We start from the raw sequence: 12730 nt of genomic DNA on the forward strand, positions 1-12730 counted from the left end.
TTACACGCTAAACTTCCGCCCACTGCTGCGCATGCGTGTTTGTGTGCAGGTTAACCTTCCAGGAGTTTTATCTAATGTTGTGCATATGTTGATAGGATCGGTTTCTTACCTCAGGGAGCCACAAGCAGGTGTGTCTCCAACAGTTCAAAAGACTCTTAACTGTCTTTCCAAACTACTGTCCTGTCCTCAGTGTATGTCCTCTTTATAAGCACATATAAAGATAAGAGCTCACAATGTCTCCCTCTCCTCTCTCCCTGTGTGTGTGTGTGTGTGTGTGTGTGTGTGTGTGTGTGTGTGGGTGGGGGGTTTCATTGTTAGTATTTGAGGTCACAACAATGTGACATATCAAGCCCCCATAATGCAATGCTCCTGGCAAAGCCAAACGGCATGCCTTCATTTCAAACACTCTTGTGTGTGCACAAACAGACACACAGTAGTCAGTGGAGCTATCATAACCAACAGACATGGCTGAACCTCACAGGGGTCTGTTTTACCTTCCTATCATCTATTTATGGACAGGTAGGAGCTTTCAATGTCTAATTCATGATTATGGTGAATATTCATCATTGTTTGGTGAAAATCTTAAATATCCCAAATGTTGACTTCTCAGAAAATATATTTATTTTTTAAAGCATGAGCTCTGGGTTTGAGTGTGATCACTGGCAGCTGGAAGTCAAGTCAATATTATTTATACAGCTCAACATCACAAATTGCCTGAAAGAGCTTTTAAACATTAAAAAACTGCGCTCTATATTTAGGATTTTATATTATCAATGGTTGCAACCATGATTAGTATAGGACTCAATATAGTATTGAGATTTAATCAAAAATCAAGAGGACTGTTTTTTTAAGATTGCAGCACAACAAACAAGCGATTAACGTATCTGTATGCGTTTCTGGCAAAAATGTTAATGCATTAAGAATTTGTTCATAAGCTGTTACACACCATGGGCGTATTGTTATTTTGATGTCCATAGTTGAAGTTATGTTCTTCTTTTAAGCTGACAGAAAACTTAAATGCCTCATATTTACAACTACTTTATACATTTTATGTCATTGCATTATTTTTTTGAAACCAGTGCATCACCTTCTCTATCGCTACAGACCTGGATCTGTTTGCACCCAAATATCCTCTCACGTTGTCCTCCATCATCTCTTAGGAGGGGTAGAGGGTGATGGGCTGGCATCTTTGGCCCCTCCTGTCCATCTGTCAGGGGAGAGACTGGGTTGGACCCTGCTGGTCTGTATGGTGAGTGACTTCAGGAGAGGGCACCTCGAGGTCAGCTGGAGGTCGCCATCGGAAGGCCACATGTCCAGCTTGCCATACAGCGTCGCTTTAGACAGGAAGCATCGTGGCAACAGCGCGGTGGCGACCATCACGGTGGCGACGCGGGACTGGCCGTCCTACAGTTGCTCTGTGAGTCACAGGCGACGCCCAAAAGTCACCAGGAGACACCACACCACCTCATCAGGTAGAACTACAGCTGATCATGAATTTGGTTCCTGACATCTCTACCCCCAGATAAACTTCTTATTTAACTATTTTTATAATTTCAGATCATGTAGACAAGATCTGCTATGATTATGAAGAGACAGAAGGTACATTTTTACTTCTTGCAAACAATTTAGAAAATCCTAGATTCATAAAGATGCTGCAAATTTCTCTGCTGTGGGACTAATTAAGGATTATCTTATCTTATCTTATCTGTTCCTGGTGTGGTTTGTGTGGTTTGATCTCCAGATGTTGATGTGTGGACAAACACAGTGGTTGTCCTGGTTATGAGGCTGATTCTCATGAAGGTCTTCGTCTTCAACACTTTGATGACCACTTACGCTGTTATTAAGTGGTAAGCATATGCGTCGGTTTGCCTTATTTGGACTAAATTGCCATCAGTGAGAAGAAAACCAGCTTTTCACTCACCTTCATTGTTTTGTTTAACAGTGTGGAAATGTGTTAAGAATATGTAATTATTCTTAAAAATGTATATTACTTTTCAGATGGTTGGAAGTCAAGGGCTTCTGATGCACCGTGTGACCTTGAAAAGAAAAGTTACCCAGAGGGGGGAACTCTTTCTTGTCTTTATTCTCCACAGTGAGGATTTCCACGTTGGAAGAAGTTGAGCATGGTCCTCCCATACGGTGGGAGTTACGATTATGGTTTTACACTGAGTTTTTGATTGTAATCTCAAGGATTAAATGGGAAATAATCCACTGTCAGGATCCCAGGAGTAGCAGTTCTCACATGCTTCATGCAATCTTTTGTCGCGCCCTTTTCACATTCACATCCCAGGTGTTGCCGACTGTGGCAGTTGAAAAAACGATTGTGTCTGTGAGGCCAAGCCTGGTATCTGATCGAAACCTAACCTCAGACAGATGGGTTAGTGCACATGCTGTTCAACATGTGTGTGTGTGTGTGTGTTTGTGTTAGTAAGACGATCTGTGTGTATTTGTTATCATCTTTAATCCTGAATTCCCTCTCTAAAAAAAAAGTGGGGGAAACTTGGCTCAAGTTATAAACATAATTTTACATTTTTATTATCTTGTTTTTATAATACTGTCAAATGTAACATCAGTAGGTAGACATGAAGTAAGCTTTGTTTTGACTTTATTGGTTGGTTTTTTTAAATAAAACACTTGCACACAGTTTTTTCCTCCATGTTTTTTTGTTTGATTTTTTTTTGAGCGCCTTGAGTAACACACTGACATAGCAACAGAGCACCACTGAGTGGCAGTACAATCACATCTGACATTTTTTTTATTATTATCCAACAGCAAGAATATGGAGCTTAACTTCCTCTACAGGACACTACGTTCATAAATAAGTTAAGTATTTCAACATTGACCAGTCACTCTTCACCAAACTGACACTCACACATGATGTAAAGGATCACATTGACAAAAACTGAGATGAAGCTGATTATGGCAAACAAAAGGGGCATAATTATTCAGAACGTTGCATGTTGAAAAGGCTCATAGTCTTGGGGTCTATCGGGTATCAAATGGCATACATTTCCCACAACACACTGCTGACGCACACATATCAGCAGACGGTGGTAGAGTTCTCAGGGATTTGCAATGTTTTGTCTTCATTCCAGTATCTTACACGTATCCCAGTAAAGAGCAGCTCATCTATTCTGGCAGTAGGAGAAAACAGTAGCGACTTTAAAAAAAGAGCAGAGAGTGTGAGGAGGAGAAGGGTGCTGGTTTGGTGGTGAGTTTGGATCTCCTTTGTACATACAAAACCTTACATTATCTGTCTTTGGCTCAAATTAACACAACAAAGAATACGGAGAGCAACATACATGAGCCGGTATCGTCACAGCCTCTTGGCAAAAAGGTGGGAATCCCTCCGACATGATTTTCAGAGGAAATAAAAAGTGTAAAAACAATTATAAAAATACAGACGCACCCACACACACACTTTCATACACACTGGAACATATTTGAAATCAGGACTGAGGAAAAATAACAAATTCATACGGCAACAAAATAGTACTGATGGCATTTGCAGTGACAATATTCATAAAACATTCAAAAGAGAACACTTCACATTGGCTGACTTGAAAGTGAGACGCTGAGTTAAATCAGCACCTGGAAGATTTGAACAAAAATGGCAGCTCCTTGTATTCCACAACTATTACATTGAAAGGATCAAAAATCTAATTATTGATGGTCTCCACAACTTGAGCGGTTGGAGATTTTGGCAGAGGACAGTAAGTGAGAGGAAGAAACACTGATGTGGATTTGTTAAAAAGAAAAAAATAAACTAAATAAAGTGCTTCTGTTAAAACAAACATCCTCTGTCTGAGGTATTAAAGAGAAATCACATCAAATGGCACAAAAACAAAACAAACTCTACGGCATCACGTTGTGCACTGAAGACAAGCTATTTACAGTTCGGAGTGTATTTCCATTCACTCCATTCACCCACACAGGTACGGTTGTGTCATTGTCGAGAGTCCTATCTAAAGATGAAGACAGTCAGCCGTCATCACAACTCCCGTGTTATTCCCCAGAGGGCTGATTCTGCCAGGTAAGATGCAGTTAGTGTTGCCAGTATCTCTTGTGCCAAAAACACTGGTTCCCAGTAGCTGTCCAGCCGGCTGTTTGCTCTCCACATGAGAGAGGAAACAGCGCTCAGTATCAGTGCTCAACGAAACTCCCCAAATTCTTAATCTAGTGCACACACACACACACACACACACACACACACACACACAAGCCTCGCAGTGCCGCTCTTACTTCAATGCCACGCTCAGAGCACACAGCAGGAGCAGAGCCAGGCGTTTGATAGGTGGAGAATCCGAGTGTAAGGTGGAGGTGGCAGAGCCGCGGGGGTAGATCCTCCATCTATCCCTGTGTGGGTGGAGACTCTCCATGTCCTTCTGGGCGCTGTACGCCGCCACTGTGAAGTTAGCGTCCCCGGTGGTCAGGAGATCAAACACACAGGAGTGGAAGTAAATGTCCTGCACATCCAGCTGCTCCCTGCAGCGTTCCTTCGCCCCGTCCACACTGAAAACCTGCGTGGCACCGTAGGGGGACGCTTGTGTCTGTGAGGAGTAGCTGGGCCGACGCAGCTGCTGAAGCTGCAGGCCGAGCGCAGGAGGGGAGAGCGGCAGGGGAAGGTGCCCCGCCTGGTCGATGCGTTCTCCTCCAGGGCAGCCGTTCAGACAGAGCTGCAGGTCCTGGGTGGCATCGTAGGCCTGGGCCAGCTCCTCTGGGATCCGCACTGCAAGGGTCAGGTAGCGGCCCAGCTGGCGAACGATTACAGTTACACCGATGTAGCCAGCGTGCAGCTCCACGTGGCGCCCCGGGCTGCGTTCAGAGATCCACAGAGCCCGGACCTTCCCAGTTGCACCTTCTGCACCAGCAGAAAAGTGGATGGGGTCTCCGCTGCTCACAGTTCCATCATCAAAGGCAGCAGGGAGGCTGTCTGAGACCGCCTGGTAGACCCTCTGGTCTGTGCAACCCTCATAGGGCTTGAAGATGATGGTGATCTAAAGAGAGGTAGAGAGAGGAGCGTCAGCTAAGTTAGGTACAAGTTTAAAGTGGGTTCAATGAATGATGCTGATTCATATAAAGTTCACCATTACAAAGTCAATTCATGAGATGACAAACACAACTTTCTTCAAGGAGATGAGTAGAGGAGAAACAATAAGCAGATTAATTGAAAAGCTGCCACAATTAGTCGATTGAATGAAAATTATTTGGAAATATTTTCTGCTTGTCTTTGTCACATCAGATGGTCAATGAAAAATCTTCATTTGATAATTTATAGACTTCACCGACATTTAGGATCAATCAAGAAAATAATCTGCCAAAATAATCGGTAATGGAAATAAACACGGCTTCCAGTCCTAATTAATTGATTAGTTAATCAACTAATCTGCTATTACTTTGAAAACCAATTTAACGTTTATATTAATATCTTCATTGAGTATCTTTTGGTCGGAGACATTTTTAAAACATTTAAACAATGGATTGAAAAAAAGTATTAATTGAGAAAGAAAAAGGTTGCAGCCCTAGAAATTAGGTAAACGGTCTTAATCACACACACACACACACACACACACACAAAAACACACACTTTACAAATATTGACATTCACCCGTTACACAGGTTATTGACTCTCATCACACTACATTTGAGAAATAACTAAATGACTTTTAACAAGTAGTAATTTGACACAGCTATGCAAACATGCTGACACACGCACACACACACACACACATAAAAACACACAGGGCTCCAGTGGTGAGTGGAGGCGGTGGTGGATGCAGGGTGTGGTGTGAGCATTTCGGTTAGCACGAGCATCATAGTTCCGGTGAATGGCTGCTTTGTTCACATGACAGCCATGAGGAATGAGGCCTGGCAGGCCATTAAGCCTTGAGGGCTGTTAATGTATGTGTGTGTGTGTGTGTGTGTGTGTGTGTGTGTGTGTGTGTGTGTGTGTGTGTGTGTGTGTGTGTGTGTGTGTGTGTGTGTGTGTGTGTGTGACAGAGAGAGTGTGTGTGTCCCTAATACCCTAATAATCATGACTAATAACTTGCCCCACCTCTGACACAAGGTCAAACCTTCAGCTCCACCGTGCAGCAACCCTACTATTTGCTTAATGTGTGTGTTTCTGTCAACGCGTACCTGACTAAGTGTATGCATGGGTGTGTATGTGTTTTAATAATTAAAGCTATCGACTAAGCTAGAGAGGGCAGATCATCGGGGGAAACATCAACATCGCTTCTTTAACGCCACAAAGATCACCTTGTGCGGCTCGCCATCCATTTGGTGCTGCGTGTGTGTGTGTATGTGTGTGTCTTATTGTCATAAAGGGATAAGGGCCCTTACCACACAAAGTCCTTTAAGCTGAGTGTAATGAGTGCCACTTATGGGACCACACATGGGACACACACACACACACACACACACACACACACACACACACACACACACACACACACACACACACACACACACACACACACACACACACACACACACACACACACACACACACACACACACACACGAGTAAACAGTGGGTCCTTTCACACATCCATTCCATGTTATTAGAGGTCAGGCTATATGCAGCCATTAACCAAGTTAGGTTTCCAAAACTGCCTCAGTCACAAGAGATAGTCACAAGATCAGGCAGTTAGCCTCACACCTGTGAGCCTGAGGGAGCGACAAGGGAGAGCAAGCAGTTTTCCAGCCTCACATTGATAAGATATCTTACTCTGTGGCACAGAAAAGCAACTTAGAGGTCATTACAGAAACATTTCTCTCTCTAACACACACACACATAAACTAGATTACACCAGCTGCTCTCACTTAAGAAACTCTTTCTGCCTTAATAACAGCAGATTAGAACCCATTTTCTCTCTTCTCACCTTATTGGTTGCTGTGGCACTGGAGCCAGTTACCACAGGAACATTAGTGACCTGTACTGACAGATAGTCATTATCGATGAGAGGCCACGCCCCCTCCACCTTGCACGTCTGGAAGCTGTCCTTAAACGTCCTCAGGTGTGGGTCCCCGAACAGCCCGCAGAACAGGTAGACCGGCCGAGAGTGGCCATGGTCGTGGTCGTGGCCGTGGCCGTGACCGTGAGCATGGGGGTGTGTTTGTGCGTGCACGTGGGAGTGTGCGTGAGCGTGCTGGGTTCGACTGTGGTAGTTGCAGGGCTCGTGTTGGACCTCGGGGTGCGTGGAGGACGTGGGCCCATCTCTTGAGCAATTCCTCTGGCTCATGAGGTCTGAGATGCCCAGCACAGCCGAGTGGAAGACCAGGTTCCCCCGGCAGGACTTGGCCGTCGTCTGGGTGCAGGCCGAGTACGAACGTAAAGCCTTGCAAAACTCTGTGTGAAAGCCATCCACAGCCGGCGTCAGGTGGGAGGTCAGGGAGACAAAGTCGGTGGTGCACTTCTGGATACGGCACTGAGGGGTCGCCACCTGGCACTGACCTGGAGAGGACAGAGAGCAGAAATACTGTTAGCAAAGTGACATCATCACAGGAACAGTAACAGTGATAGGGGACCAGCTAAATCAGCCTAAAGATCATCACGTGTCTGATAGTGTGGGTTTTTACTATGAGAGCTGGATTTAACTAGAAATGCAAAGCTCATGTGCACTTAGATGACGACTAAGGTTACTTTGAACTTAAAGATATCTTTGCTACCCGTTACAATCCAACCTAATAAAATTGTAAAAAGAGTTGTCTGCTGGTTTAAAGTCTTCAATCAATCAGAAGTGCCGCTCTGTGAGTGCAATAAACCTGCAGTGTAATAAACCAAAGAGCAGCCAGAGAGAAATGATAAAGAATGGGGTTTTTTTCACGAGTAAGATAATACTGCTTATATAGCCAGGGCGCACATAACAAAAACCGTGTAAAGAGAGAGCAAGACAGTACAAGGTGTGCTATGTACACAAACACACCACCATGACTTTGTGAAGCTTATAATGTTCCATTTTGTGGAGACCGTCAGAAAGGTGTGGACTAATTTGTGTGTTAAGGGTATTGTATTTGTGGTTCTGTGTAGCTTGAGCAGATTAAATACTCTATCAGAATTATACTTTTACTAGATATAACGTTTAGTTTTCTGGAGCTTTAATGGTTGTTTACAGCAATGAGCACAAGAGCAGGCTGAGGCAAGGGAATACATCCAAAAGACTGATCATTCTGTCCCTGGATACACATTAGGAACAAATTTCTTGGTCCGAAATTGTCCTTGATGTTTTATCTGTTGCTATATTTATGAATGTAACAAGGGTCAAACCATCCTTTTATATCATAGATCATCAGAGGGAGAGAGAGGGAGTTGGAGCGAGAGAGAGAGATTAGAGACCAGACCTAATGCATCAGTCACAGCGTGCTCCTATTAGATTAGGCCAGAGAGAAGCTCTGCAGTGTATGGGCAGCTGAGCACGCGCACACACACACGCACACACACACACACACACACACACACACACACACACACACACACACACACACACACACACACACAAATAGCTGTCTTAGAAAGAATGCTGCTTGTGCTTCCGTTAACGCACACAGTCAGTGATCTTCAGATGGTGTTATGATCTCCTAATGGCCGAGCAAAACCAGAGAGTGCATGGTTTTTACTGAAATCGACGGATTCCATTAATGTCACACCATCATTTCACAACCACCAACATGAAGCACATTACAGCTCTTCTTTGTAGATTTATTTTATTTTGGGGGCATGACGGATTCGGGCACCACCATTTGGGGGCAGTAGTGCTCTGAGTTTTATAAATCAAGGTGCAGGTACGGACCCCGGACCCCCACTTACACCACGCTTTAGAATCTCTCTCCTGCCTGTTACATACTGACACCAACCCACAGACACACAGACACACAGACACACACACACACACACACACACACTGCCATCCATGCCAACCACCGCTGTACAGACGGTCTGAGCACTGAGGACACATTGTGTCTTTGACTGGCGCACCAACAGCCTCCTTCTTTCCTCCCCATCTGCCCCGCAGTACCTAAATACCGCTCCCAATCTAATCAGAGTGGGTTTATTCTCTGTCGAAGGGGTATCAGAATCATGAGCTCCTCTAAAAGCACACAAAAGCTCCCATTCACTGACATTTTCCCAGCAGGGTGACGTAGCAGAGAAGAGAGTCGACCCTGTAACTAAAGAACTCAGGTTAAAATCGCTGACTTATATAAAGGTTAAAACCTCTCTGATGACAAGCATCGGCTGAAGTTTCACAACAGATGACCCTGCACATTTGCCTCCGTGTGAATGCATCATAATGAAAGAGGATTTTCATGTGAAGATCAATAATATAAAAGCGTTATCTTCATAGTTTTGCTCTTGAAGCTTTCCAGGGATCTCCCTTTTGCAAAGCTGTCCTCCTCAGCGTCCTTTTCTAAGCACACATAGCTGTACTTTCAAAAGAAAATCCAATCTATGCAGATAAATAAGCAATAAGTCGAGTCCAGGCAATAAATACTGAATTGTCTTGTTAAGAAGAGAATAAAGAATCTCCTCATGTTAAGAGCTGAGGCATGAAAACCGTTGAACACATGCAGAGCCTGGTTAGTTTCATCCCCCGGGGTGAGTATCTAATATAGACACAATAAAACAGCCAGCAATGCCCACACCACTCCTTCCATATCCTACCACAATATGAACCTCTTTTTCACTCCCTCCCCCCTCTCCCAGTTCTCATCTCTTCTTTTCGCTCAAGCCTCACTATCATCAACATTTTTATTTCCCTCCATCAGCACTATTCTGACATATTGTAGCACTATTCTCTTCTGTTTTCAGCCCTAAGCCCTCTCTCTCCAGAGGCACGCTCTCCATCACCAGACAGAGGTCAAAAGATCCACCGGACGAATCTCTCAGGCTCAGTTTAGCGATTCTTTGTCTCCCGATCCGGCAGCCTCTCTGATCTCCGGAGATCAGAAAAGGATCCACTGGGATCATCTCTCAACAGAAAGAATGGCTTGTGAAGTGCTTATTGATCACCTTGTTGTGTGTGCGCTCTCTCACACACACACACACACAAAGCGCTCAAATCACACAAACAGCCCTCCACGCTTTGAGATACAAAGCTTTACAGCATGCATTCTTTCTCGCTCTCGACCAGACACTCAGGAGTGCAAACAATAGTCAACAACTCAGACATTCCCGCCTCGCTGCATAAACAGACACATGGAGCTGACGGCTGGAGCGACACTCAAAGAAATGCCTTGAAATGTACAAGTGATTACAAATAAAACAACAGACTGAATAATACACATTCTTTCCAGGTGACGCACGTGTAGCAGTAGGTGCCAAGAGGGTCTTTAATGTGAAGTGGGTCTCTCTGTTCCCACCAGGCCACGTGCAGAGGCGGTTTTGTCCCGATGCCTGAGCTGTGTTAAACTAATTACTGGAGGTGTGACTGCTCAACAGACAGCCGCCTCAACAGCCGACCCCCTGCCCACACAGCAATACAGACTTGGCCCCCCAAAAAAAGAAGATGTTTGCCAGAGAGAGGACATTAAACTGCTTTTTACACCGTATGAACAATACATCTATGATGATGACGTTACAACTAACAATGTGGTAGACAAGTGCTTAGCGGCCTCTGTATAGCCACAGAGAAGGAGTCATTATGTCAGTGATCCTTACAGACACCTTATTTGCTTGAGGCTTTTAGTGAACAAACTCTTCTTTTGTTTACTTCTTCTGTATGTGGTTTATTTTGGGCTGTGTGAGTTTATGCTTATTAGACACCCACAAATTACAAACACAAAATCAACACAATGCTGTTCAGAAACGCATTTTAATCTACCTTGTGTAACTTAAATAACTTTGATACTATCTCTTAAGATGCATTTTATTCATTTTCCGTCATGCAACTGAAGATGAACTGAATTCCACACACTGATCCTAACTTTTCATGGTTCAGATTTACACTAGAATACTGTTTGTTTCATTATTGCTCTGAGTGGAGCTGTTATCTGTTATATATGAACATTAGGAGAGATTCAGCCTCTCTTCCCCTCCTCCATGAGCCATTAGGGGCAGACAGGAGAATGACGGCCCAGGAGAGAGGAGGAGAAACTCGATCCGTGCTCAGACTGCTGCACTACCGCTGGAGAGAGAGCCAGTCAGGCCCAGCACAAGGATCGGCCATGCAATGATCACAAACACTTACTAATAACCAATAAAATAACCTTATCTATGATCACAGCTTAAAGCAACAGAATGAAAACAAATGTTCCTGTGGTTGTAGTAGTAGTGTCTGAAATTACAGATAAACTGCGTTCTTGAGTTTTAGTGTTGGAGTGTTAAGTTACCTATTTGAGCACCGCAGCAGAGAGCGATGATCAGCAGCAGCAGTGGCCGGAAACGGCGCACCAGAGACGGGGAGGCGAGGCGCTCAGCCCCGCGGCAACAGCATCCGGCTCTCCCCATCCCCGTCCATGCAGGGCCAGGAGGGGAGAGTGGACAGACCTCCAAGGGACGAGGACGGGTGGTGTCCAGGCCTTCTTACTTCTACCTCTTCTTCTTCTTCTTCTGCCTCTTCTTCCTCACTCTTCTCTCCTTCCTCTCCACCTCGGGTGCGCATTAAAACACAGCTGCTCCGCGGAATGCAGGGCGGAGGGGGGTCGAAAAAGCAAAGAGAGAAGGAAAACAAAGTAGAAGTAGAAGTCACTTTTTACTTTCCCCCCTTCTGTACTAATCCACACCCACACGTGATTTACTTTCGCCTTGGTTGTGATCACTCTGTGCTCTCCTCTCTCGTCCCAAACACGCACAATCACATCCCTCTCTTCCTCACCATGCAGGCCGGGGTTTCTCCTCCACTCCTCCCCTTTCACTTTCTCCTCCTCCTCCTCCTCCTCTTGCCCTCCAACAAATCAATAGAGAATCAACCAAACCCTGCTGGCGGAAAACCCGCCCACCAGAGAGAGAGAGAGAGAGAGAGAGAGAGAGCAGTCTGCAGAATAATGAAGAGGCTGGAGATAAAAGTTGTAAAAGGTTGGTAAGATGCCATTAAATCACTGTGTATACCGAAGAGAGAATAATGGGTTGTAATGGGTAATGTAGTGCTGCCAAGGTATTTTATTTGGCAGAGGGAAAGCTGATCAACACAAACCTTTTAAGATATCGCCATACTTCTGTATGTGTTTTTCTCTGAATCTTGAGAATAATACTAATAATATGCATTACATTACAGTCATTTAGCAGACGCTTTTATCCAAAGCGACTTACAATCAGTAGTATATTACATATCATTCACCCATTCACACACTGATGACAGGCTACCATGCAAGGTGCCACCATCAGACTCTAACTAACATTCATGCAACATCCAGTCCACACCGATGGCAAGCCTTCAGGAGCAACTTGGGGTTAAGTGTCTTGCCCAAGGACACATCGACTGCCGAAGCCGGGTATCGAACCACCGACCCTCTGATTGGAGAACTACCTTGCTCTCCACTACGCCACAGCCGCCCTATGCCCTCCTTCTGAACAACAAAAGGAAACACATATGGTTTCCTGAGAAAGGAGCAAAGCGGTGTGCATATAAACAATTTACCTTACTGCTGTGGTTTTAATCTGCTTCATTCATTTAATTGATCCACTGACCAAATGAGCTGCAAATACTTGTGGAAAATAAATGTTGTTAATTGGTGGATATACACTACAGAGTGGCTAACTCATGTTTAATTGAACTTTTATAGGAGCTGTATT

General features: G+C 44.5%; 1 protein-coding gene across 2 annotated transcripts; it reads right to left on the reverse strand.

Annotated features, from left to right (window-relative positions):
- Positions 1-2599: 2599 nt before the first annotated feature.
- rgmb (repulsive guidance molecule BMP co-receptor b) lies at positions 2600-11872 on the reverse strand. 2 transcript variants are annotated; one of them, XM_054610837.1, is made up of 4 exons: positions 11814-11872; positions 11329-11610; positions 6885-7456; positions 2600-4997 (listed from the first exon to the last, which is right to left on the reverse strand). In XM_054610837.1, the coding sequence occupies exons 2-4, from the start codon at positions 11444-11446 to the stop codon at positions 4239-4241; spliced, it is 1449 nt and encodes a 482-aa protein (XP_054466812.1). In that variant the 5' UTR covers positions 11447-11610; positions 11814-11872; the 3' UTR covers positions 2600-4238. The 2 variants fall into 2 exon arrangements, with proteins under 2 accessions (XP_054466812.1, XP_054466811.1); XM_054610836.1 differs by having other exon boundaries at positions 11329-11838.
- Between the last annotated feature and the right edge of the window lie 858 nt (positions 11873-12730).

Source organism: Anoplopoma fimbria, chromosome 13 (genome assembly GCF_027596085.1).
Source record: "Anoplopoma fimbria isolate UVic2021 breed Golden Eagle Sablefish chromosome 13, Afim_UVic_2022, whole genome shotgun sequence".
Lineage (NCBI taxonomy): Eukaryota > Metazoa > Chordata > Actinopteri > Perciformes > Anoplopomatidae > Anoplopoma > Anoplopoma fimbria.